The sequence below is a fragment of the Acomys minous genome, assembly GCF_964271855.1.
Source record: "Acomys minous genome assembly, chromosome: 3".
Taxonomy (NCBI): domain Eukaryota; kingdom Metazoa; phylum Chordata; class Mammalia; order Rodentia; family Muridae; genus Acomys; species Acomys minous.
The window spans coordinates 70,533,331-70,558,304 of NC_140485.1; the positions used below are offsets into that span (position 1 = coordinate 70,533,331).

The following is a 24,974-nucleotide window of genomic DNA, read 5'->3' on the forward strand; positions in this document are numbered from 1 at the left end:
GGGGGAAGCGGGGGTTGGCAGTACTTCTCAGTAGTAGGACACTTGTTTTTATTTTTGTTTTTGTTTTGAGACAGGGTTTCCCTGTGAAGCCTTGGCTGTCCTAGACTCACTTTGTAGACCAGGTTGGCCTCGAACTCACAGAGATCCGCCTGCCTCTGCCTCCCAAGGGCTGGGATTAAAAGCAAGTGCCACCATGCCCGGAGGACACTTATTTTTAGTCAGCTAGTGGCGCCAGTCTGCCAAGTGTAGCACCTAGCCACATTAGTCAGGGGTTTATAAAGGCAAAGAACATGAAGTTACATTCTATTTTTTAAACAGACAGCCTCGCAGGTGCTCTGGGTATGTTCAGCAAAAACAAGCTCCTGTTTACACAGGTTGACCCTGTGACCCCATTATCTTACATAAACAACAGTTTTGTTAAAGTTATACAAGACCAGGCAACTACAAAATGACCCCTTAACATCCCTTAGCATTTGATGGTCCAGTTTTGCTTTACAGTTCTCTCTCTCTTTTTGGGGGTAGGGGGTGGGGGGTGGGGTAGAGAGTGAGGAGGTGATCGAGACAGGGTTTCTCTGTGTAGCCTTGGCTGTCTGGCACTGTTTTGCAGACCAGGCTGGTCTCCAACTCACAGTGACCCGCCTACTTCTGCCTCCACCAGTGCTGGGCTCACAGCCCGGTGCTTGTGAGACCATGCCTGGCCTTAGAGGTTTTTGTTTTTGTTTTTTTAAAACTTCCCTATAGTTCTTATGTCTCTCTCTCTCTGTCTCTCTCTCTCGGTTTTGTTTTTGTTTTGAAGTTTTTTTTGGGGGGGGGTTGGGTTTTGGGTTTTGGTTTTTTGAGACAGGGTTTCTCTGTGTAGCCCTGACTGTCCTGGACTCACTTTGTAGACCAGGCTGGCCTCAACCTCACAGAGATCCGTCTGCCTCTGCCTCCCAAGTGCTGGGATTAAAGGTGTGCGCCACCATGCCCAGCTTCTCTATAGTGTTCTCTCTCTCTCTCTCTCTCTCTCTCTCTCTCTCTCTCTCTCTCTCTCTTAATAATTTATTTTTATTTTATGTGCATTGGTGTTTTGCCTGCATGTATGTCTGTGTGAGGATGTCAGTTACAGACAGGTGTGAGCTGCTATGTGGATGCTGGGAATTGAACCTGGGTCCTTTGGAAGAGCAGTCAGTGCCCTTAACCACTGAGCCATCTCTCCAGCCCCCCTATAGTTCTCTCAAGCACGGTAAAATTTAAACTTTGAAACATAACATTACCCATCAACATAACATTACCTATCACAAAATAAACATATACACACACACACACACACAAACCCACCCAGAATTTATCACTTCTGAATCTTCTCATTGTACTTTTATTATTTATGTTCTTAATACTGTTTACACCACCGGGCCTGGTGGCTCACACCTTTAATCCCAGCACTCAGGAGGCAAGTGAGGTGGATCTCTGTGAGTTCGAGGCCAGTCTGGTCTACAAAGTGATTACAGGACAGCCAAGGCTACACAGAGAAACCCTGTCTCAAAAACCAAAATAAAATCAATAGTTTACACCAGCCTGGTGTGGCCTAGGACTCTACTACCAGCTGAGGCAGGAGTGTAAGGAGTTTTAAGGTTAGCCTGGGCCAATTTAGCCAGATCCTGTCTGTCTTGAAGTGAAAAATAAACAAATAAGTAAATGCAAGTTTGAAATGTTAATACCTATTGTGTGATATAAACACTGCAGATCACTTTCAAATTCCACACTCAGTAAGATTTCATTAGTGGGTTGAAATCAACTATGGTGGGAGGATTTACACCACAGAAATGGACAGAAGGCACACAGCAGCATTATCACCTCTTCTACTGCTGGGTGAGCTGCAAGTGTGGAGAAGTTCTCTCTCAAAGTTTTGTTACATTAACAGGATGACAGGTATCTGAGAGCACATGGTCTGTGACCAAAATCTACTTTTAGGAGTTATTGCCTGATGGCTAGATCTCTCTAAATAGTCCTGGCTGTCCTAGAGCTCACTATGTAGACCAGGCTGGTCTTGAACTCACAGGCTTCTGCCTCTCAAGGGCTTGGAAGAAATGCATGTGCCACCACACCCAGGTCACGAGAAAGGATTTCTTATTTTAGCTAGGGTGAATCATTTATTTTCTCAGTGCCCAACTTTTAGGGAAGTATATTAAAACAGTTGAAGACAATTGCTCACCATTAAGTCTGTGGGGGGAAAACGCGGTTAGTATTTGAAAATTGTTTTTCTCTCGAGGTTTTCTGCCACGAGAGACTTTCATTCTTGGAAAATAATTAAGAAATAGGATAAGGGAAGTCAAGGAACAGGACGTAGTGTGCCCTGCCTGTAATCCCGTCTAGTTGGGAGGTGGGTTGAGTTGGGACACTGTGAGTTAGGGGTTAGCTTAGACAATTCAAAGAGGGGAAGGTGCAGTCATTTTTACCTCTAAAAGTAGGTGAATTTGCTGGGCCTGGAAGTGCATGCCTTTAATCCCAGCACTGGAGGCAGAGACAGGTTGATGTCTGTGAGTTTGAGGCCAGCCTAGTCTACAAAGCAAAAATACAAGACTGCCTCTCTCAAACAAACAAACAAACAAACAAAGAAACAAACAAAAAGTATGTGAATTCATAATATGCCAAGACAGGCCAAAATGCCCTCATTCCAAAATCACATTAAACTCTTAGCACAATGTATCTGTAATGTCAAAGATGGATACTTTGATGGTTCTAGCATAACCCCCTGATACCGATCTTTTAAAAAAATTTTTGCTTGTTTATTTTCCAGACAGGGTTTCTCTTGTGGTCCTCACTGTCCTGGACTCGCTTTATAGACCAGGCTGGCCTCGAACCCACAGAGATCTGCCTGCTTCTGCCTCCCCGAGTGCTGGGATTAAAGGCGAGCGCCACCATGCTCAGCTTCACCATGCCCTTTTAAAGACAGGGTCTCACACTGTAAACTCTGACTGTCTGTTCTCTTACCTCGGTATCTGAAATGCAAGGATGACAGCCCTTCCCCCATTACATGGGCGAGGATGCCCTCCAATCCTCTATTTTTTTTTTTTTTTTTTTTTTTTTTTTTTTGGTTTTTCGAGACAGGGTTTCTCTATGTAGCCTTGGCTGTCCTGGACTTGCTTTGTAGACCAGGCTGGCGTCGAACTCAGTTATCCGCCTGCCTCTGCCTCCCGAGTGCTAGGATTAAAGGCATGCACCACCACGCCCGGCCAATCCTCTATGATTAATTCCAACAGAACCTATGCTTGGGGCGTAAGATTCTTACCATTCCCCACTTCGGTAGGATGATGTTAGAAGCAGAGTTCTTTGATCAAGTGTGGAAGCCGACTTGAGAAAAGAGATAAACTAGCAAACCAGTTTCCGGGAGAGATGAAAAATCCCTTAAAACAGAGGCCCTGTCTTGGTGTTTGTGTTTGGCCCACTGCTAAAGATGCAGCTTTCCATTTTTTAAGTGGGAGAGAGGACAAGTCAGAAGTATTAGACTGTGGCACGTGACAATTACACACACACAAAAAATCCACATTTCAGTTCATAAATTATACTGTTTAGTGCACAGGCTGGCTCACCGCTTTGTCTTTCCAGCTGCTTTTGCGCTGGCGCCCTGGGGTTGGAATAGTTTCGACAGCAGGCCGGGAAAAGCCTAATCAAAACTAGCTGAATTCAAGCCCCACTTGGGACATCTTCCCTGACTTCAGAGAGGAGCGCACCCGGTTTGAGGGCTGGTATAAACAGAAGACCCTGCGTCAGTCTGTCCCGTTTCTGGACCTGAGTTTCCCCAGCTATAAAGTGGGTTTAGGCAGTGATCCCCAGGCTTTTGGGGGACTGCCTTACAGTAGATCTGCTACCAATCCGGGCTGCAGCTCCGGGAGCGGTAGATCAGGGTCAGGCCGGAGCGGGAGGGCGGGCGCGCTGTGGGCGGGTCCTACCAGGGGTTTCCAGGTCGCCAGGCGCTGCGCCCCGCAGGCCTAAGCTTTCCCCGGGGAATTCCGGGCGGTGCGGGCGGGCACTGGGGGCGGGGCGGGGCGGGGCTACTAGCTTTAAGAAGGGCTGCGAGCCGGCTTGGGGCCACACTGGTCTGTGCAGTTGTGGTACCATGGGGCCTGCTTCCCTGCTCGCGCCGCTGCTGCTGTTGCTCCTCGGAGGCTTCCCCGCAGCTCCCGCCGAATCGGTAGGTGTTTGAGGGATGCCTTAGGGCGCGGGGTGGTGGTTGTGGTGGTGCCTCCTTTGTTCCCCGAAATTCCGGGATCCGAAGGGAGTGGTGGGGTGGGTGCTCCGTGAGTTGTGCCCTACCTCTAGACTCCGAGGTGGGGGAAAACTTTGTAGAGAAACTTTACTCCGCGGTCGCGGGAAGGCTGCCTCCACGCTCCGCGCGCCCCTAGCCTGTTACTCTTCGCTCTTGTCCTGGCCTCAGCCTTGTCGCGGGGCTCACGGGTGGGACGTGACTAAGTTGGTGTCAACTCTTCTCCCACATCCTCACCCCCTCCTCTGTGATCCCAGCGCAGGCTCTGGGTGTCCAGAGCAGGCGGCTCGAGGCCGAGATGGCCCAGGAACGAGGTGGGCGGCGTGAGTTTGAGAGTGGGCGAACTTTAGGGATCTGCGGGGGGGGGGCCGGCGGTAGGGGGGGGCGACCCGGTTTCACATACCGGGGGTGGGGGGAGCGGAGAGAACTGAGTCCTGACCTTAGTTGTGGCCACAGCCTTGCCACTGACCAGCTCCTTCCAAGTGTCACCTTACCTATCTGCAAAAAGGATCAAGAGGTGACCGTTCCTGCTTTAGGGTGCCTAGAAAGCTGGGTCCCTTATTTTTCCAGAGCAGACTCAAGGCACAGCTTACGCTCAGCTTACGGCTAGAGGTTGAGTTAGAGCTCTTTGGAAGTGTGTCTGTTGAAACTGCACAGGGGGAAATTGAGACACCCACCTGAGTGGGGTGACAGAACTGGAGAGGAGAAGGCTCCCAGGGAGCCTGGAGAAATGTTGCCTTTTCAGGGCCCCTATCAGAGCCCAGAAGGCCCTGGGCCACATTCATCTCCGTCCTAGTAGGAGTTTAGAAGGCAAACTCAATACGGGAAGTTGCGGGGCATGACAGTTTTTGGGAGACTGTTCTGGGATCCGTGCTAGGAACTTGGGCCATTTGTACCTTTAGTCCAAGTTTTGAGGTGGGGGGAGTGAGGCTTTTCTTTAGAAAGCCACTTTCTCTCTGGGCTTACTTAGGGGACAGTTGATTCTGTCCCGGAGCCTCTAGGTGAGTAATGTGTGAGAGCCTGTGCAACATCCAGCACAAATTTGCAGTCAAATTGTGAAGCCATTGCATGGTGGTTTCTGCTCTAATAGACTTCTGATGGCTTCGGAATGAAATGCGCTTCATTCCAGAAAAGCCTCACTGTTTACTCTTCTTAAACTAGTCCTGAGGCTGGAGAGGTTAGGTAACTTGCTGAAGGTCACACAGCTAACAACCAGCTGAGTCAGACTGGAGTTAGGCAGCCAGGCTCAGAAATGCCTACTTTTATCTTTCAGTCCCAGTACTCGGCTGCTGTTGGGTGCCGTTTTCCCCATGATTCAAGACTGGTTTAACACCTGTTGATATTTTGGGGCTGGAAAGCCTCAAGGAACTGTGAGTGGAAGGGGTCGGTCAGAGTATGAAGGGGAATGACTTTCCCCTAAAGCAAAGGCAGCAGCAGGGTTGTGGCCAACCCAGACTGGAACCCACACCTCACACCTTCCAGTTTACAGGGACTCCAGATGAGCTGCTAAAGGGTGTGTCGTGAAGTTGAGCCTTGGGGAGGCATCCTAAGGAATGTTGGCTAGGCAGTGTGAGGAAAAAGGACCTAGGAGGTGGCTGAGGTCACCACGTGGCCAGTCACATGCCATCGATGTCCCTTAGTGCTGCTAAGCTAGCAGGTGCTTTAGGGGGAGGAGTAGACCACAGTGTCCCCCAGATTCATCAGAAGGATGTGGTTTGGGGGAAGGTTGGGTCACCCGATCTAGCAAGGGGGAGAAGCCAACGTAAAACAGCTGCTTCCGGAGGCCTCCTCCCGTCTCAGGCTCTTGCCCTGACCTCAGCCCTCTCTCCTTTCTGGCTGGCATCTTATCTTGCCTCTTAACTGGGGCACCGGGGTTCCCCCTTAGATTGTGGCCGGAAAAAATCAGACCGAATCATACTTTTTTTTTTTCCTGGAGAAATGAACATACATATCTGCCTTTTAAAAAGAAGCAGCAGTAGCGGCAGCCTGGGGAGAGGGTTTGGCGAAGAAAACCTGTTATGATTGATTGAGTGCTTCCCGATAACTGAGTAATTTAGGCCCTCACGAAAAACACGAAAGTACACGGCGATTACGTTACTATGTCCTCTCTTCCTGATGGAGTGTAGAGACACAGATTAAATGAGGGACTTTTAAATACGGAGTATGTGGGTAAGCCACCCGCTCTCCAAAAGAGGAGCCGTCCTCGGGCGTGCGACGAGGGCCTTTCTCCATATTTTAGGTTTAGTCCAAACACAGATTTGGGGAAGGGAGCCCAGGCTAAACACCCAGCTGCCCTCTCCTCTGTTTGGCGGGATTGCCATCCTAAACCAGTTCTTCCCGTCCAGCTGGGAGCATTCCCTGCTCTGCCTTCCTGCCACTCCCTCCCTGGCCAATTAAAGGCAGCCTTGTTTTGGGATGGAAGTGTGTGTGTGTGTGTGGGGGGGGTGCTCAAGGGATGTGGGCCAAGGTGTTGCTGCCCAGGGGCACAGCCCACTGACTTGGCACCAATCCCAGCCGGTTCTGAGGAAGTGTCTCCCACCCACCAGGTGTACTTCAACTTAAAGGCATTTCTAGTCTACCTGAGAACTCCCTCCTTGATAGCACAGAAGTAGAGGCTGGGTGCGGAAGCCTTTGGGGGTTCTAGCACCCATGAGTGGCTGGTGAGAACTCTCTGGAACTTCTTGGGAGCCCATAGAGTTACCACACATCCGGGAAAGTATTTGGACCATGCTCTGGAGAGCTCCGCGGGGTTGGGAAGGCGAGGGGAGGGTCCCATTGACCTTTGACCTCTTGAGTCTTCTGCAAAAATAAAAAAAAATGGACCCTAGGAGGTCTTAAGGACTGTTCCCAGGACTTATACTTGGTTGTTGCTTTTACTACCTTATTGGGTATGGGTGTTCTGCTTGAATGTTTGTGTCTGATGCCCAGGGAGGCAAGGAGAGGCCATCAGTTCCTCCAGTACTGGAGCTACAGACAGTTGGGAGATGCTAAGTGGGTGCTGGGAATTGAACCTGGGTCCTTTCTCTGAGCCACCTCTCCAGCCCTCTGATACTTGATTAATAATTAAACACTAACTGTTCAAAAGGGGCTATTGGAGACTTCAAGACATCTAAGGCATCCCCTCCAGGAAATGAAAACACAGCACCAAATTCTGGAAAGGGAGAGAGCCCCACCCAGCCACGTCTGGGGCCGGAACTCTGCTTTGTTCCTTCTAGTGAAACACCTGCCTTTGCCATGGGCAGTGATTGTGTGAATGAGCTCACGCACACGTGGAGCTCTTGAAGCCACTTACTGCTAGTATTGACTATAGTTTGATACTTAGAGACATTTTTATCTCTCTTTTCACAGAAGGCTGATACTCAAAGGAATGTAGCGTTTTGCCAAGATGAGGAACTAGGTCTGGTGTGACTGAGAATGCTAGGTATCTGTTTAGATTGTCCTTCGGAGAACATTCTAGGTGATGGTGACATTAGATAACCTTGGGACCTACTTCTGCGCTGCTAGCAAAAAAAAAATACCTTGCGTCTAGAGCTCAGTGTCCTATCTCCAAAGTGAGACTGGACTATGGCCATCTCAGCGTCCTTGCCGCTCCTCAGCCCAGTGAGAAGGGGAAAGGGAGTTCTCTTGGCTTCTTTGGGTAGACTCTAAACAAGTCCCTGTCTCAGAAGAGAAGTGGGGTGGACATTCAGCCCCTGCCTTCCCCAGTGCCTAGAAACAGGAGGCCTTTCCAAGGACTTGGAGTGCTGATCGGGTTGGCTGAGGAACTGGGGAGCCCGGCTCCTTGCTGCAAGGGCTTGGACCCAGCTGTTCTCTCAACCTTCTGGATGAGATGAGTTGGTGTGATTTCCAAATTGAATATTCAGAGAAGTAAGGGGAATGGGATGGACTGGGCTCTGTGAGTCACTGTGTGTTACTACAGCCTGCCTGAGTCACCCGCTTCCCATCAGTCTCTTGGGTAATGAGCTGCGAAGTGTGTGTAAGCAGCATTGAGGCTTCAGTTGGTCTGAATTCACAGAGCCAATCTGTATCATTCAGGTTTGGTTTGCACTAGGATTGTGACATTGGGCATGCTTTTAGCTTTCTGGTCTCTTACGGCTCTGAATTCGATTGCCTAGCACCAAAAAATAAAAAATAAATAATTGAAAAGACACTGTGGAGAGGCTTGGAAGTTGATGAGCTTGCAAACCAGACTCTGAGCATAGCCCCCAAGTAGTGGAACAGGAGATGTCCCTCAGTGACCATTCTCTGACTTGCCTAGGACCTCTCCTCCCCCACATGCAGTCCTGCCTGCAGCTGCTAGGTAAGAAGGGACAAACCCAGGGGTGGGGCCAATGGAGTCCAAATCTTATATTTGTTTATCTTCGAAGTGGGCTGTTTGCAAGTTATCAGATGGGTTTATATTTAAACAAGAACCAGTTCCTGGCAGCCCCACCTCTCCTGCCAGGATTTGCAGGTGTCCCAGGCTGCTTGGGGGTGTGTGTGTGAGTGTGTGTGGGGGGGGTCAGTTTACAAGGGTACCAGATCTCAGGACACTGTTCTCGACAAGAGGACAAGCAAAGACAGTGTTCTTAGAAGGCATTTTCTCTGTATCAAGCACTAGAGACAGGGAGAATATGCAGGTGGACCATTAATGGGTCTGTGTTTGTTTGTTTGTTTGTTTTATGTTTGAGACAGGATTTCTCTGGGTAGCCTTGACTGTCCTGGACTTGCTTTGTAGACCAGGCTGGCCTCACACTCTCAAGCGATCCACCTGCCTCTGCTTCCTGAGTGCTGGGATTAAAGGCATGCGCCACCACTGCCCGGCTTGGTTTTTTTAGTTTTAAAATTTTTATTGTTTGTTTATTTTATTTATTTTTTAAAAATATATTTTATTAATTTATTCATACTACATCTCAATCGTTATCCCATCCCTTGTATCCTCCCTTTCCTCTACCGGCTTGGTTTTTGTTTCTGAAGACAAGAGTTTCTCTGTGTAACCTTGACTGTCCTGACTCACTTTGCAGACCAGGCTAGCCTCGTCGAACTCACAGCAATCCACCTACCTCTGCCTCCCAAGTGCTGGGATTAAAGATGTGCGCCACCATGCCCAGCTGCATTGTTTGTCTTTAAGACTGGGTTTCTCTATGTAGCGTTGGCTGTCCTGGACTTGGTTTTTAGGCCACGCTGGCCTCCAACTTACAGAGATCCCTTTGCCTCTGCCTGCCTGAGTGAGTGCTAGGATTACAGACTCATTGGGGCCTGATTTAACCCTAGGAGAAACTGGGCTTGTAGAGCTGGTTTATTGTTAACCCACTGATGACCTTTGGGCACATGTCCACCCTTTGCAGACCTCTTTGGTGTTGTCTGTTAGAGGCTGGGAAACTGGAAATGTAGGTGCATTGTGCAGCCAGAAAAAAAACCCTTTGTGTCTCTGCGCCCACCTCTGCCACTCACCCAGGGACACAGTGAGTTAATCGATCACTTTGTTGATGTGAGAGCCCTGGTGTCCTCTGTAAAACACCTGTGTCACCTGAGGGCTGTACCAATTGTTGAGCAAACTTGTAAAGCGCTGGCTTCAGTTGAATTGATTATTAGCGACTAGACAAGGTCTCCTATCTTGGTGTCTGAGTGCGTGCAGGAAATGCAAATGGGCTTATATGGTTCCTGGAGTTCAGAACCTTTATCTCAGAGGCCTCTAGGATTCAAACGATCACTGACTGATGAATTTCCTGTGTAACTGAGGTTGGCCTTGAATTCCTGATCCTCCTGCCTTTACTTTTTTTTAGGGGGGGGTGAGGGTGGGGGCGTTGCTTGTTTCGAGACAGGGTTCCTCTGTGTAGCCTTGGCTGTCGTGGACTCACTTTGTAGACCAGGTTGGCCTTGAACTCACAGCTATCCACCTGCCTCTGCCTCCCAAGGGCTGGGATCAAAGGCTTGCACCACCATGCCCCGGCTTGTGCCTCTGCTTCTAAGTATTGGCATTACAGCCACCTTTGACCTTTTACAGCTGTCACTTGTCTGGTTTCTTTCCAGCCCTACCTTGAGTTTTATACCCTCTTCTTGAAGGTCCCCCACCCTTTGCTCTATGCCTACCCCTTCCTCTGTTTTCCTAGTACAGGGAGTTGGCTGCCCCAGTTTTCCCTGGCAAAGGAGAGGCTGCCGGTCAGGTGACACCCAGGGTAATGGAAAGGCAGGCAGGGAGAGGCCGCACATGGAAGCAGTGACTGGGTGAAGCCGGGCTGTAATGGCCTAACCTGTGGGGACTGGCTCCACCACTCCAGCCTCTGGGCCGTAAACAAATTGCTGGGCTGGGCACTTAGAGTGGGGAACACTCCTTGCCTCTGGGGAAGCCCAGCTGTGAGATGATTGAGAAAGGCTGATCTGGTCTAGAGTGCTGGCCTCCTCAGTGTTTGGGGGTTGGGGGGGGGGAGATCGGGGAGGAGGTGCAGGCATCCCCCCCCCCATAAGCCAGGTTCTGGTAAATGTAATCCATTGCAACATGGCTGCAGAGTGGGCCCTGGACTCTGCCCTCAGAACACAGGAGGCTTGTTTGCATCCTGAGAGTCTGCTGGCCAGCCACAGATCCAGCAGGGATTTTGGATCTGCTGCCTAGATTACAAGCCGAAGCTTCAATGCACCTCTGTCTCTGAGGCCTTGAGGGAGCCAGTTCCTCCCAGCTGTCTCCACTGGTAATAGGAGCAATGCCCAATTCGGTAACCAGGCCTCAGGACAGAGGGAGGCTTGTCTGTTAGAGACCTTTTACAGGTGGGGGAAACCAAGGCCCAGAAAGGGAATCCACCACCCAGGACCACCTAGGTAGATAATGACACGAGTACTGCGTTGGTCCCTGGGAGAAGTTTGTCCAGAGGCTCCTGACCAATCCCACCTTCATTCCTGGCTGGCACCCCATGATCCTAGAGTTCTGGTGGGGATGGGCTGACTGGGGCTTAGTGAAAAGCTGGCTGCTGACTGTGCCAGGCCTGGCTCTCCACAGGGTGATTGTGTTTAGAGTAACTTGACCTTGAAGTTGGCAGAGCCGACATTTGAACCCTCACTCCACCCCCCCCCCCCAGCCCTTGCTTAATTAACCCTTTCAGGTACTACGGCATTGACTGAACATTGGTGCATGATTTCTTCTTGTCTTCCAGATTTGTTGTTATTTGTTGTTGTAGTTGTTCCCCCCAAGACCAGCCAGAAAATAGAGGATCTAGGTCAGAAGAAGAACTTAAGATGTCTTTGGTTAGTGCCTTCCACTACTCCTTAGAAAAATAGAGATTTCCTCTGTCTCTGTTTGCTTAGGATAATGTGCTCAGAATATTTTGGGTTTTTTCCCCTCTTTAGTTTTTTGAGACAGGGTTTCTTTGTGTAGCCTTGGCTATCCTGGACTCACTTCGTTGACCAAGGCTGGCCCTGAACTCACAGAGATCCGCCTGCCTCTGCCTCCTGAGTGCTGGGATTACAGGCATGTGCCACTGTGTGCTCAGAATTTAAACTGAGCTGGTGTCTACCTATCTCCGAGTCTGAAGAAGCTGACCGTTCACGTGGGCATCTGTGGTCTCAACAGGAGAAGCATAGCTGTCAGACCCCTCTCGAGCTTGCCAAAGTACTTCCGATCTGATGGCCAGGACCACCATCAGCAGCTCTGCAGCTGCTTCTGGAAGTTTCCTCTCTGATCCATTGAGCATTCACCTCTCCCATTCAGAAGGCGTTTAATGGGGGATCGTCATGTACTGAACACCTGCTGTGCTATGCCCATGTCACCGTGTGCGCGTGGCTACCTTACACCTTGATCTTCATCACTCCGCTGGGTGCTTACCAGCTCTCATTACAGAAGAGGAAAGTGAGACTTAAAAGCCAGAGTAAACTCCTAGACTCCCAGGAAGTGATAGGATTAGGGTTTGTGTGTAGCTCTTGCCCACAGTAGGAAATAAGGTTGCAGAACCACTGGGGCGGGGGGCAGCGGTTGGTGTCTCGTGGTGTCCCCTTGCCCCTAAACTGATTTGTCCCACTATCTTATAGTCTCTTCCTCAAAGCATGATCAGGTGTGGCCTTGATCCTGCCTTCTCCGGGGAGGAGATAGGTTAGGAAGGAGGCTCTCATTAGTTCACAGCTAACCAAGCCCTGACCCTGACTGAGCCCCTCCCTGGTGCTCCAGCCAAGTTTCTGTTCCTTGGTTTTAAGCAATATCACTTTCACCTTTGTTTATTTCTGGGCAAGGGAAGGTGGGGTGCCCTGGAGCCCCAGCTTGGCCAACATTCTGTGGGTCTTCTGCATAGGCTGAACGGGTGAAGAAGGGGAGACGGTGAGGGACCTGGCTTGTGTTTAGGGCATGGTGTAGATAAAGGAGCTGGGTTTGAATCCTGGGTTCCTGCCCAGTGTGACACTTGGATTATGATTCACCTGTAGACCAGGTAGAACACCTCACGAAGCTGTGCTGCTGCATAAGATACCTGACCTTACACAGGGAAGAGGAGCCTTGATATATAGTGGGTGCTTCCTTTGTCACCCCAGTCTCCGTGCTTTTCCTGAGGTGACAGGCATTGTAGGACTTCGAGATATGGTCAGTTGGTTCTAATCCTGGTTTCCTGCAACAGCCTGTGTATGTGCTGAGAGCCCTGGGGATAGCCAAGACTCTGGGAAGGGGCAAGGGGGCCACTTAACCTCCCCAACTGGTGAGAAACCTAGGTTGTAAGCCAAGGTCTGCTGCTAGCTGCCTGGCTGACCTTGGCAAAGTAATGTTTCAGAGGTCATAAAACTAGACGGTTGGGCTCAGTGGCCTCAGGTGCCTTCTGCTAGCAGGTGTTAACTCCCATAAAAAAAAAAAATGTACCTATCTCTACCTGTTTCCCTGGTTGGTTTGAGGAAGAACCCAGGCTCTCTAGCTGTCAGCTTGAACTCAGATAATCCACCAGCTACATACAGGGCCAGCAAGAGCCTTTGCACTCAGGCCCACACTGCCTTTATTCATCCAGCTTCCTGTTGTGTTTGTGAAAGGGACAAAGATGAGACCTGAGGACCCAGAGAGGGCGTGCCTGTGCGTGCATATACACGCGGAGGACGCAAGTTTCTGGGCAGGGTTGGGGTGAGCTGAGGCAAACAGACCACATCTGTAGTCAGGAGCTGGGCTGGGTCCCCCTCTGGTCAGGGCTGGGTCGGCCTGCTGGGTGGCCTGGTTTTTTCAAAGCCGCTCCAGACTACTGAATGGACCTTGTTTGAAAAGAAAGTGGGGGAAGGAAAAGGCTGTTGGTACCTACTGAGCCTTACAAACAAGTAAATGGTTGCTCGGTTGCTAACAATCCCTTCAGGTTCTGCCTTGCTGAAGAGGTTAATTTTTCCATCCCCTAAGACTTTGTACCACCTTTGAAGAGCTTCCCAACCCTCTGGAGCTGATCTGGTCTGATCCTGACTAGTTGTTTCTGACCTCTGGGATTTAACATAAAGATAAGTGGGTGCACTCCTGTAATCTCAGTGGGGCGGGGCGTGGGAGGCAGAGAGGCAAGAGGATCTCTGTGAGTTCGAGGCCAGTCTGGTCTACAAAGCAAGTCCAGGACAGCCAAGGCTACACAGAGAGACCTTGTCTCATTTTTAAAAAAAGAGAGGAAAAAGGGCTGGAAGGATGGCTCTAGGGTTAACAGCACTGGCTGCTCTTCCAGAGGTCCTGACTGAGTTCAATTCCCAGCAACCACATGGTGGCTCAGAACCATCTATAATGTAATCGGATGGTACCTGCAGGAAGAGCACTGTATACATAACAAATAAACAGATCTTGAAGTGCCTGGTGTGGTGGCACATGCCTTTAATCCCAGCACTTGGGAGGCATCCCGAGGCAGGCATATATCGTTGTGAGTTTGAGGCCAGCCTGGTCCACAAAGAAAGTCCAGGACAGCCAAGGCTAACGGCTAACACAGAGAAACCCTATCTCCAAAAACCAAAAGCTAGAAAAGAAAAAAAGGTGTCCTTTAATCCCAGTACGGCAGAGGCAGAGGCCAGATTCTTGGTTGGCTATAAAGAGTGTGCCAGGCCAGCCAACGCTAGATAGTGAGAAACTCTTATCTCATAAAGAAGGGGTAGAGGAGACTAGATGTTCCAAAGGGGGTGAGCCAGGAATACATCGGGTTGAGCCCCAGTGTTACCTCAGTCAGATCCGTACAGTTTTCTTGGTCCTCGTGTCTCTGTTGGAAGACTGGAATACCTTATCTCCAGTCTCCTGGGCTGTTTGAAACACCCTGGACCGCTTTCCCATTTTAAGGAGGTTCTACCTATGACTAACACTCCTAGGGGCGAGGTGGGGTAGGTCAGAGACCTGAGCTGGAATCCAAGCCCCAGGTTAAAAAGAACCTGTTTGTGTCCTGAGCAGTTTGGACTTTAGCATCCTGTGACTAGCCTTTCAGGCTTTGGTGGTCAAAGTATCTAAATCTGCCTTCCTGCTTCCGTGTTTTCCCTTCCGTGCATCTCCTCTTACCCTGACCCCTGGCTGGATTAGACACACCCACTTAGAGTTCCTGTCTAGCCTAGAGCAGGCTGGTAGCCCTAAGCACATAAGATTTCTGTGTCTGTGCATCCAGGTGATCTCATGCTCCGGCTGCTGGTCCTGTTGGTCACTTTCTGCTTGTGTGACCTTTGAGAAAGGATTCGCCTTTCCGAGCCTTGGTTCCCACCCTTGCCAGAAGGCTCTGCGTCACCCCAGATTCGTGCATGTTAAGGTCTGGCACAACACTGTAAGCCATGGAGGCCTTGCTGTTGGCGATTTTGAGCCCTAGGGGATTTGTAGCGAGGGGCGGAGGGAGGGGTTGCCGAGACCTTGCCTAACGTCTAGGGCGCTTGTACAACCATGGAGAAAGCCCTCTTGCTGTGCTGCCAAGCCGAAGCCACAGACACGGGCCCTGTGCGGGGGCTGGAATTCCAGTACCAGCAGCCCCACAGCTCCCAATTCCGGAGTCATGAAGTCATCCCCTGAGCAGGGCTTAACCCCTGCTGGCTCCCCACTCCCACACGTACCAAGCACTCTGCATTGATTTCCCAGGCCGAGAGAGAAAGGGATGCCTTCCCAATTTCCTTCCCAGAATCTAGTTTCCTGAACACCACGGGGCGGGGGCGGGGGGAGGGGGTGGATAAAGGGCAAGGTTCGCTCCTGCCACCTTTCCCCCGCCCCCAAGCCTGTGGGATAGAGGAGGAGCCTGTTCTCTAAGGGGCTCTCCTGCCTTTCAATCTCGTGTGCTTAGGGGTAGACTGACTTTCTCACTATACCCTTTGCCGGCTCTCTCCCTCCCCCACCCCTGTCCCACTGTTTCACTGTGTCCTTGGTTGGATGAAGGACATTCAGGGACTGCCAGAAAAGAGACCCAGCCACTTTTCTACCCTACGGTTTTGTGTGGTTAATTCTGTGGGTGGCTTTAAAGTACTTACTATCTTGTTTCTGGTTTGAATTCTCTTACGAATTCTATGAAAGAACTTGGTCTCCCCGGGCCTGAATGCTTAGCCCAAACTCTTGAGTTTTTAAGAAGGGCCTCATGCCGGGTAGTCCCAGGCCCTGGAGGAAGGCAGGCTTGGAAAGAGAGGAATAGTGACCCTTGGACCTGGTTGTTGTGTACAGAGACTAGTGGCAGGGCAGTGTGCACCTCAATGCATCCTGCGGCCCGAGAAAGAGAAACAAGGTTGAGGAGCGGGCAGAGAATGTTTGAGGGGGCTTTTTGGATACTTTCCTTAAAGCCACAGGCTCTGGGGTGCCTAGCTGGGTCTCCGTGGGAGCAAGGATCTCCATCTTTGTGTCCTGCCCGGAGCTGGCATAAGAATGGACATTTGATAGAAGTCTACAAACTCAGGAGTGTGCTCCTTTGAGTCCCCAGGTCTATGGCAGTCTTGGGGTGTGAGTGAGCCTACCTTGCCTGTCTCAGTGTAGTCTGACTCAGCTGGGGAACTTGTTGCGACTTGGCAGGCCCAGAGCCAGCAGCCTACTCCCTTCCATCTGGAAATAAGCTGCTGTCATCATAGGACCCTAGCCTGGGCCTGCCTATGTGCATGGGAACCTTGTGGCACCAACTGCAGGTGGCCCCCAAGTGCAGTCCTCCCTCCTGCCTGCCACTGTGTGCCACCAAAAGAGAATGATGTGTATAGTCTTTTGTGCCCAGTGTCCCTAGTTGTAAAGCGAATAAACAAGTTATTATAAGCAGCATGAGATACTACAGGCGGCAGCTCAGCAAACGACACCTAGAAATACTAATACTTACTTGTTAACACTTGAAATATTCTCATTAACAAAGAATGGTAAAGGGACTTGAATTGGGGTACACAGTAGATGGGGGGTGCAGGACCGAAGGCTTCTGCCCTGCCCCCGTAATCCTGCTTCCCATTTGGTTCTGGGGGCGCCCTGGGTCTCCAGTGTCCACAGGGGAGGGGGTGGAGCTGTGGGATGACAGTCTTATCTTTCTTCCTAGATTCGCGAGACTGCGGTCATAGACCCCCAGGACCTCCTGGAAGGCAGATACTTTTCTGGAGACCTGCCTGATGATGAAGATGCTGGGAGCCCTGGGCAGGAGTACGATGACTTTGAGCTGTCCGGCTCCGGAGATCTGGGTATGGGGGTGTACTTTGGGCAGGCTTGGGGAGCCTGGGCTGCAGGGAACTGTAGCCCTAACAGTGAGAGACCTGGCTTGTAGTGGAGATTTTCCTACAATGTTTCCTCCTCCACTTCAAAAGGGGAAACAAAAAGTAACATTTTTCCCACCCCCCGGGTCTCTGGAGTGAGTTGTAAACAACTTTGAATTCATTTTTCTCTTTGAGTTTGCGAGCACTAGCCTGAACCTGTCCGCTAGACTCCTCCCTGCCGTGGAGGGTGGAAGGAGTGTGGGGAAAGACCCAGAAGGTGCCCTGCCCTTTCCTTTGGAAAGGAAAAGTACTGGCTCCAAAAAGGGGGTGGAGTGGGAGGCGCATGTGTGAGCTGAGGTGTGGAGAAGGGAGCCGGAAATAAGCCCTAGTTTCAGATTAGATGTAGGGACGGAGGTTTCTTGGGGGTGTGATCAGGTGTCAAGGCTGTCTGTCAGTGGGCTTTGACTTTCCGGTCTCTGGGTCAGACAGCTGCTGAGTGTGTTCCTCTCCACTCAGAGATGTCACATAAGTGCAGATTTTCCAGCCTTTCCTCCTAACCCAGAACCTTGGGTTTTCTTTTTCTTTTTTTCAAGTGCTATTTTAAAATTTTTTAATTTTTATTAATTCACCTTGCATCCGGGTTGTGTCCCCCCCCCCTTCCTGTCCTCCCAGCCTCACCCTCCCTGGACTGTGGTTATCTTATTACTACGTAGAATGGGTGAGGGTTGTGAATTCTTGTTGTGGACCGAAGAACCAAGTCACAACGCCTGGCACTTACCGAGCTCTGGGAAACTCGTATTTTTAGGATTTTGCCGAGTAAACTGATGCCCGTTTACGTTCTGGGACCATCCACAGACGGTTACCCCAGACAAGGAAGCTTAACTCTTTGCCTCCTGTGGTTAACTTTTAAGTTGTCACATGTATTTAGAATTACAATTAATGGCTTCCTTCCCAAAGGAAGCTCCCTGGGGAGCTTGTTCAAATGCAAATTTTAGTTAGTTTGCCTCTAGGCTGGTCAGTCCTCCCAGATAGAGATTGCTCCTAGGGCCTTGTGCTGAGTGCTCTACCGAGCTTCCTCTCAAGCCTTCAGCATTTGAGACAGGATCTTCAAGCCCCCATCAAATAGTCTAAGTCTCTGGTGGTCTGGGACTTCAGATGTGCACCCCTTAGTCCAGGGACATTTTGCCTTCCTCCTTCTCCTCCTCCTCTTCTTTTTTGGGTTTTTCGAGACAGGGTTTCTCGGTGTAGCCCTGGCTGTCCTGGAAATCCCTCTGTAGATTCTGTAGATCAGGCTGGCCTTGAACTCACAGACATCCATCTGTATGGATCAACCTCCCTGAGTGCTGAGACTACAGGTGTGCGCCACCTTTCCAACCGGTTTCCATGTAACGCTGTTGTCTAGGAAAGCACCGGGCAGCTTTGTGTATTGCCAGTCCAGTCACTACCGCTGCAAAAGGGCCGGGTGGTCCACGACTCCCAGCGTTCAGAATAAGTGGCTTGGGAGGCGCCATGGACCTTGTGTTCACACAGCCATTGTTCTAACCTTGCAGATGACACAGAGGCGCCCAGGACCTTCCCTGAAGTGATCCAGCCTTTGGTGAGTGCTGCGCCCCTCTGTATCTACCCCCTTTTCTCTTCCAAAACACACTGAAATGGGCAGAAAATACAGCCCTGTGAGTAAATAACAGACGCTGACTCCATTTTGTAAGAAGGCTTTTTTGTTTGTTTGTTTGTTTTGTTTTTTGAGCCAGGGTTTCTCTGTGTAGCCTTGGCTGTCCTGGACTCACTTTGTAGACCAGGCTGGCCTCGAACTCACAGAGATCCACCTGCTTCTACTCCCCAAGTGCTGGGATTACAGGCATGCGCCACTAGTGGTGTCTGGCTGTTAGAAAGCTTTTTTTATTGGAGCACTGGGCTTACTTGGGGACAGGAATGGGCAGGGCATGTAGGCCATCCTCCTGGGAGAAGATGGGCACTGTGGACCCCAGCCTCTTTCTTGTCCATTTGCAGCTGTTTGCCAGCGCTGTTTCTCAGGTTGCACATGTTATTTCTGTGCCCCCAGAGTGGTCCTGTTTTCCTGCCTCATCGATCATCTCTCACTTTTACAGCTGTATATTCTCTTCCTCTCATTGATGAAATAGTTGTCCCTAAACCTTGGCTATCCTACACGTTAAACACTCCAGTGTGCTTGACACACACCCTGTGCCTTAGAGTCCCAGGAGCAGAATTGCCATCCTGAAGGGCAAGTGGGCAGTGCCACATCCTCGGTAATAGTTACTCCAGCCAGAAAGCTGCCTGCCCCTCCCCACCCTGCCTGAGGTTCCTTTCCTCGTTGGGGGCAGATGTGATTCTCCACGTGTCATTTCCTCTTCAGATGTGCTCAGTGTCCCTTCCCTCTCCTTTCCCTTTTAGGTACCACTAAACAACCACATCCCCGAGAAGCCACAGCCTGGCATCCGTGTCCCCTCAGAACCCAAGGAACTGGAGGAGAATGAAGTCATTCCCAAGAGAGTCCCCTCCGGCACGGAGAATGATATATCCAACAAAGTGTCCATGTCCAGCACCGCGCAGGACAGCAGCATTTTTGAGAGAACCGAGGTCTTGGCAGGTAAGGCCTTAGGGAAGAGGGAAGCAGACAGGAGTCTCTTTAGCCTATTACTGTTGTCTGGGGCCGAGGGCTTTATCTCCCTTTAGGGGTGCTTGGGAGGGAGAACCGTGCATATCAAAGGCTTCTAAAGAATAGAAAAGGAATTGTTTCCTTAAGCCTCCCCCACACCCCCAGGCCCAGGTATTTTTCAAAAGCCTTTCCCCCTGATAGAGTTTGGCATCCGGAGTTAATTATTTAAGGGTTAATTTCCCTTGGAAGCCTGGAGGGCCTGGCGGAATTAGATTAGCCTTTCCCCCTCACTTGCTTATCTCTTGACAGCCTTCTGACCTTGGCCCAGGACGCTTTTGAAGGGGTCTGCCTCCGTTTGCGCCTCTGTAAAGTGGGAATGGAGATGCCTCCTTGAGCTGGTTCATGAAAGACGAACTAATGAAACGTGCTTTCGTAAACTGAGAAGAGCTGTTCCGTTCGTGGTGTCTTTAGGGCTCTTGTTGTCCCTTAGTAGATAGGAATAGGCCCCACGACAGAAAGTGTGCTGCTCTGCACAAGGCTTTAGGCTTTAGGAGGGGCTGTGCCAAGCTTGGCTGGGGGCATCAGCTAGGGGTAGTTCGGCTTCTGGGGTGTCAGGAAGTAGCAAACTTCCCAGTTAGGCAGGCGGTCTGGATGGACTGGCTGATAAAGAAGTGTTGGTGCCTCAGGCCCATGCTAGGTCCTTACTGACTCCTGGGAACCAGCTGGGCTGGAGGAGGCTGAGCTGTAAAATAAGGAGCCCTGTGCCCGAATCTCACAGTCCTGTCTCCTTCCTTCAGGATCTTACTCTTTCTCTCCTTTTCCTTCATTGGTCTGTGTGTTGGTGGCTGTTGTAAGTGAGGGCCCTTAGAAACCGTTAGGCTGTTGCAGCTTCTAGCTTTGTTTGTGGAAAGACTGTTCTGTCTCCTTTCAACCACAGGGTTTCATTTTTCGGCATATTTTAGACCTGCTGGCTGCAGGTTTTATTTACATTTGTGGAGTTTTTAGATCGGTTCAGTGGGTTTTTTTTTTTTTTTTTTTTTTTGTTTCTCAAAACTTAGAAAAGCGGTGATTCTTCTTCTTCTTCTTCTTCTTCTTCTTCTTCTTCTTCTTCTTCTTCTTCTTCTTCTTTTTTGTTTTTTTTTTTGAGACAGGGTCTCTCTGTGTAGCCTTGGCCGTCCTGGACTCACTTTGTAGACCAGGCTGGCCTCGAACTCACAGCGATCCGCCTGCCTCTGCCTCCCGAATGCTGGGATTAAAGGCGTGCGCCACCACGCCCAGCTCTCAGTGATTCTTCTTATTCGTGGGGAGACTTGTGTTCCTTGCTCTGGGTCACGCAGCAAGGGAAGGACTAGTGTTTGGCCATCACTTTCACACCAGCGTAAGAGCTTTCCTAGCCCCTCCCTGCGACCTCACCATTGACAGGACAGTGGGGGCCCGAAGTCAGCTGCTGAGAGCCTGTACCCTTGGGTCCAGTAGCGGTTAAATAACACCTAGGAGTGTGTGTTGTGTGGAGCATCTCTCCCCCCACACCCCCCCCCCACACCTCCCAAGCAACCTGACACGGAACCTGAATAACCTGCCCAGGTTGCAGAACCAGGATGTGATGGGGGGGGGGGTGTTTGGACCTGGAGCACAGTTGGCTTCTGAACCTGTGGCTGGTCCTTTGCCCTGCAGGGTCTCCCAGCACAGACAGATAAGGGCCTGAAGGGGAGGAGTGGAGGGAAAGGTGTTAGAGGCAGAAAACAGGGAGCTGCCTCATGGTTACTACCTATGCTTTTTTTCTGGTACCAATCCCCCCCCCCCCCCCCGCAGCATTTTGTTGTTGGCGACTGCTGTTGTTAGAACAGCCTCTTACTGGTTCTTCTGGCTGCTCTGCTCCAGTCTCTGTAGGTCTGTAGTGTGTGCAGAGATGGGAAGTTAATCTTCTTAGCCTGGGTAAGACCGAATTAGGAGATCCAATCTGCCACGAGAAGGATTCTGTCCCTGCCCCAAACAAAACAGAAATGAGTCATTCAGGCCACCTGGTATGATGGGGAATGGCCAGATGCTCACCCAAGTGGAGATACCTACCTCCGCCTGCCCCCAGCCCGGCGCTTTCATTGAGCGGGACTGTGAGTGCTTGCTTACTAAGCACTTAACTGTTGTCCAGGTCGGGGTGGTGAGGAACCAAGGGAAAAACAGAGGCTGAGCTCACGCGTCACGTTAGGCACCACAAGTGTCCACAGTGAGGTGAGCAAGGTTCAAGGAGAAAGGTTCAAGGTTCAAGGAGAAACTGGTGGGAAGCACTGTATAAGGCGACATGGGGACTCAATTGGGGGCAGTGGCGCACGCCTGTAATGCCATCACTCAGGGAAACAGAAGCAGGAGGACCGCTGTGAGTTCAAAGCCAGCCTGGTCTACAAAGCAAGTTCAGCACAGCCAAGGCTACACAGAGAAACCCTGGCTCTTAAAAAAAAAAATCCAAAGGTGGGGGGGGCACAAACCATGCTAATTGGTAATTATTTGTGCTATGACAGTGTGGACATTAGTGTGCTCTGCACGTTTGCAGAATATAATGCCTGTCTGGATGTGTGGGTCTAGGTGGGACCTGTGCACGCAGGGAAAGACAAGGGAGCAAGGGAGTACCTCAAGACAAGGTCGAAAGTGTCGACGTCACTTGCTGCTTCCTGCCATTTTCCTTGTTCCTGGCATAATGCTAAGCTGTTGCTGGAGAGTTCTCAGGCATGGGCCCGGGCTTTGGACTAGGGTCAGTGTAGGATGGACAGTGGCCTTATGACTTAGTCGTCCCCTCCAAAGCTAATGAATGTCATCTGGCTTGGCGTTGGGCGGGGGTGGGGGTGGGGTGGGGGGGTGGGGGTGGGGTGGGGGGGTGGGGGTGGGTCACGGTGAGATCGTCTGACGGTAGGCGAAAGAGCACACAAGGACCCTGAGGTCCCAGGGAATTGCGTCTCACCCTCACCTCTCCCTCTCTCCCTCTCCAGCTCTGATCGTGGGCGGAGTGGTTGGCATCCTCTTCGCCGTCTTCCTGACCCTGCTGCTGGTGTACCGCATGAAGAAGAAAGACGAAGGCAGTTACGACTTGGGCAAGAAACCCATCTACAAGAAAGCCCCCACCAACGAGTTCTACGCGTGAAGCTTCCCTTCAGTGCCGCTTGGACTACCTGGGGGAGAGGCATCGGCAGAGGGGAGGGCACTGACTTTGTCAGTATCTATATCGCTAGTCACCTTTCTGGTCTCAGAAGAGATACGGTCTTCTACTGTGCAGCCTTGCGTTGATTTGCCCTGGCAGAAAGATGGGGCCTAAACTTGCCCTTTGTGAAAGCAAGCCTGGGATTAAGTCTTTCCCCTCCACTCCCAAATTTCTAGAGTAGAATATAGCAACAGTTTACAGCCTGTACTGAGCATGCCTCATCTATGACTGCCTTGATTCTAGAGGCAAAGGGGTTACTGTGTGAATCCTGGCCAACTTCCACAGGCTACCCCCGTCTGTCTGTCAGGGTACAAAGAGCTAGAACTCTCTGTGCCTTGAGATGTGTCCACCCACGAGTGCTTGTTCACACTACGGAGTCTGTGGTAATTACCTTGGGGACATTCTAGGCTCCGTGACTTTTGGAGCTCAACCCTTTTTTTTTTTTAAATCTGGGGAGGGTGGGGCGACGTGCTGAAGGCTCATGCTGAAAATGCATTTGTAGACAATTTGTAAAACTAATTTTTTAATGGTTCATTCCTCTATGCAAGTGTTGGTGCCTGGGCTAAGAGCGTATGTGTGTGTGTGTGGGGGGAGGTGTGTGCAGATGTTCTGACTAGAATGTTGCCATTGCACCAGCTAAGTTTGTGTTTCATGGTTTTTACGTTTCGTTTGTTTTTTGAAATGAGAGAAAAGTTGGTTGATAAGATTTTTATTAATTTTTTATTATTTATAGCTTCAGACAGGGCTCTTTTTCACCTTCCTTTCTATACTGTCCCCCACCGGTTTTTTTTTTTTAATGTTCTGCACTCTTTTTGTTTATGACCTTGGCCCTTTCTGAAGTTGCTTTGTCTGAGAAGTAGCTGCAGTGTTCTAGCAGATTCCAGAATATAATGTAGGGGGTTGTGGGATATTTGTGTATGTGTTCTTGTAATATATTATTATCCTGACTTGGTTCTAGAAGAATAGATAAATATATTTTTTTAGGCTGTAGAATGACATTACAGGTTTCTTGTTGGCTGGGTGGCTATGTGACTGAATTTTCTTGTGGCTGAGGAGGGCGGTGTCCTCTTCTCTTGTCCTGTCCCTGGTGCCTTCTTGTGACTGAGCTGGAGTAGTTGAGGGTACCGGGCTCTAACTGTCACTCTGTTTTCTGGCGTGGATGGAGGGGTAGGGTGGGACAGCAGGAGGAGTTCCTGGGTCTGCTTTTTCCAGACTCTTCTCTCGATGCACGATCCAATACAGTGACCTGTTGTTGTATCAATTGGCCCACTTAAAACCACACAGAAACCCACTCCTCAGCTGCATGGGTCAGCCACAGTTTGAGTGCCCAGTCACCGTCTGCTGGGCACATTGCAAATAGATGGAAGCTGGTTTAGAATGTTCCTACTCAGCTTTGCTTGGCTCCTGGGGCAAGGGAAGGGGACCAGGAGGAGGAGGGGGAGGAGGCCCCATTGAGTCCTATCGTCTGATGCTCTTTCCCTCTTAGAGGAGAGATCTACTGACTTAGAAGATCTAGGGGGGGTGTGGGTTTGGGGAAATCAAAACCACTCCCTCCACCGTACCCTGTGCCTGTAAGCCCCCATCACCACCTCAGTGCAGGGTCCCAGCTGGCTGGGTCCTCTTCTAGCCTTGGTGCCTGCACCTTTTCTGTACTCTCTCACACTGTCGTCTGTTACTGATTTTTTTTTTTTTGATAAAAAGATAATAAAACCTGGTACTTTCTAGATTGTTCGCTTGTCGTTTTATTTTTATTTTGTTTTTTCAAGACAGTTTGTCTGTGTAGCCCTGGCTGTCCTGGAACTCACTCTGTAGGCTAGAGTGACCTTTGAACTCAAGAGATTCTCTGGCCTCTGCCTCCTGAGTTAAAGGTGTGTGCCACCATGCCCAGTAACATGTTAAGGATTTTATTAAGTCATTCCTTTTGGGATCTGTACTCCTTGAACTCCTTGACTGTCCCAGACATAGGGACGGTCGGAAGGAGGATGGAAAGATGCCAGTATATACACCCTGATGGTCTGAACAGCACATCCTGTCTTCTCTCCGCGTTTTAATTAAGCAGCACCAAGCTTAAGAACAAACACAAGAATTCCTGAAGCCTTTGAGATGGCTCAGAGGGTAAGTGCACTCGTCAAGTCAGCCCAGGGGACCCGAGTGTGATTCCTGGATTCCAGCACCGAAGGAGAGAACCATCTCCTGAAGTCATCCTCTGACGTCCACAAGTGTACTGTGGCGGGCACGCACACCTGCTCGCCACATACTACTCCTAAGTCAAAATCGTGAAAAGTCACCCTTGAACGAGTCACTGTGTAGAAATCGTGATAATTCTCATAAAAGTCCTAGGGACGGAGAAAATGATG

The 24,974-nt window shown here is 50.4% G+C and overlaps 1 protein-coding gene across 2 annotated transcripts; it reads left to right on the forward strand.

Annotated features, from left to right (window-relative positions):
* The first annotated feature begins 4,023 nt into the window (after positions 1–4,023).
* Positions 4,024–24,341, forward strand: SDC4 (syndecan 4). Of its 2 annotated transcripts, XR_014778070.1 has the most exons (6): positions 4,024–4,174; positions 16,660–16,798; positions 18,361–18,407; positions 19,223–19,418; positions 22,409–23,637; positions 23,671–24,341. XR_014778070.1 is itself a non-coding variant. In XM_084775981.1 (5 exons), exons 1-5 carry the CDS (start codon positions 4,100–4,102, stop codon positions 22,558–22,560), a joined length of 609 nt encoding a protein of 202 aa, XP_084632107.1. In that variant the 5' UTR covers positions 4,024–4,099; the 3' UTR covers positions 22,561–24,341. The 2 variants fall into 2 exon arrangements, 1 of the variants encoding a protein (XP_084632107.1); XM_084775981.1 differs by having other exon boundaries at positions 22,409–24,341.
* The last annotated feature ends 633 nt before the right edge of the window (positions 24,342–24,974 follow it).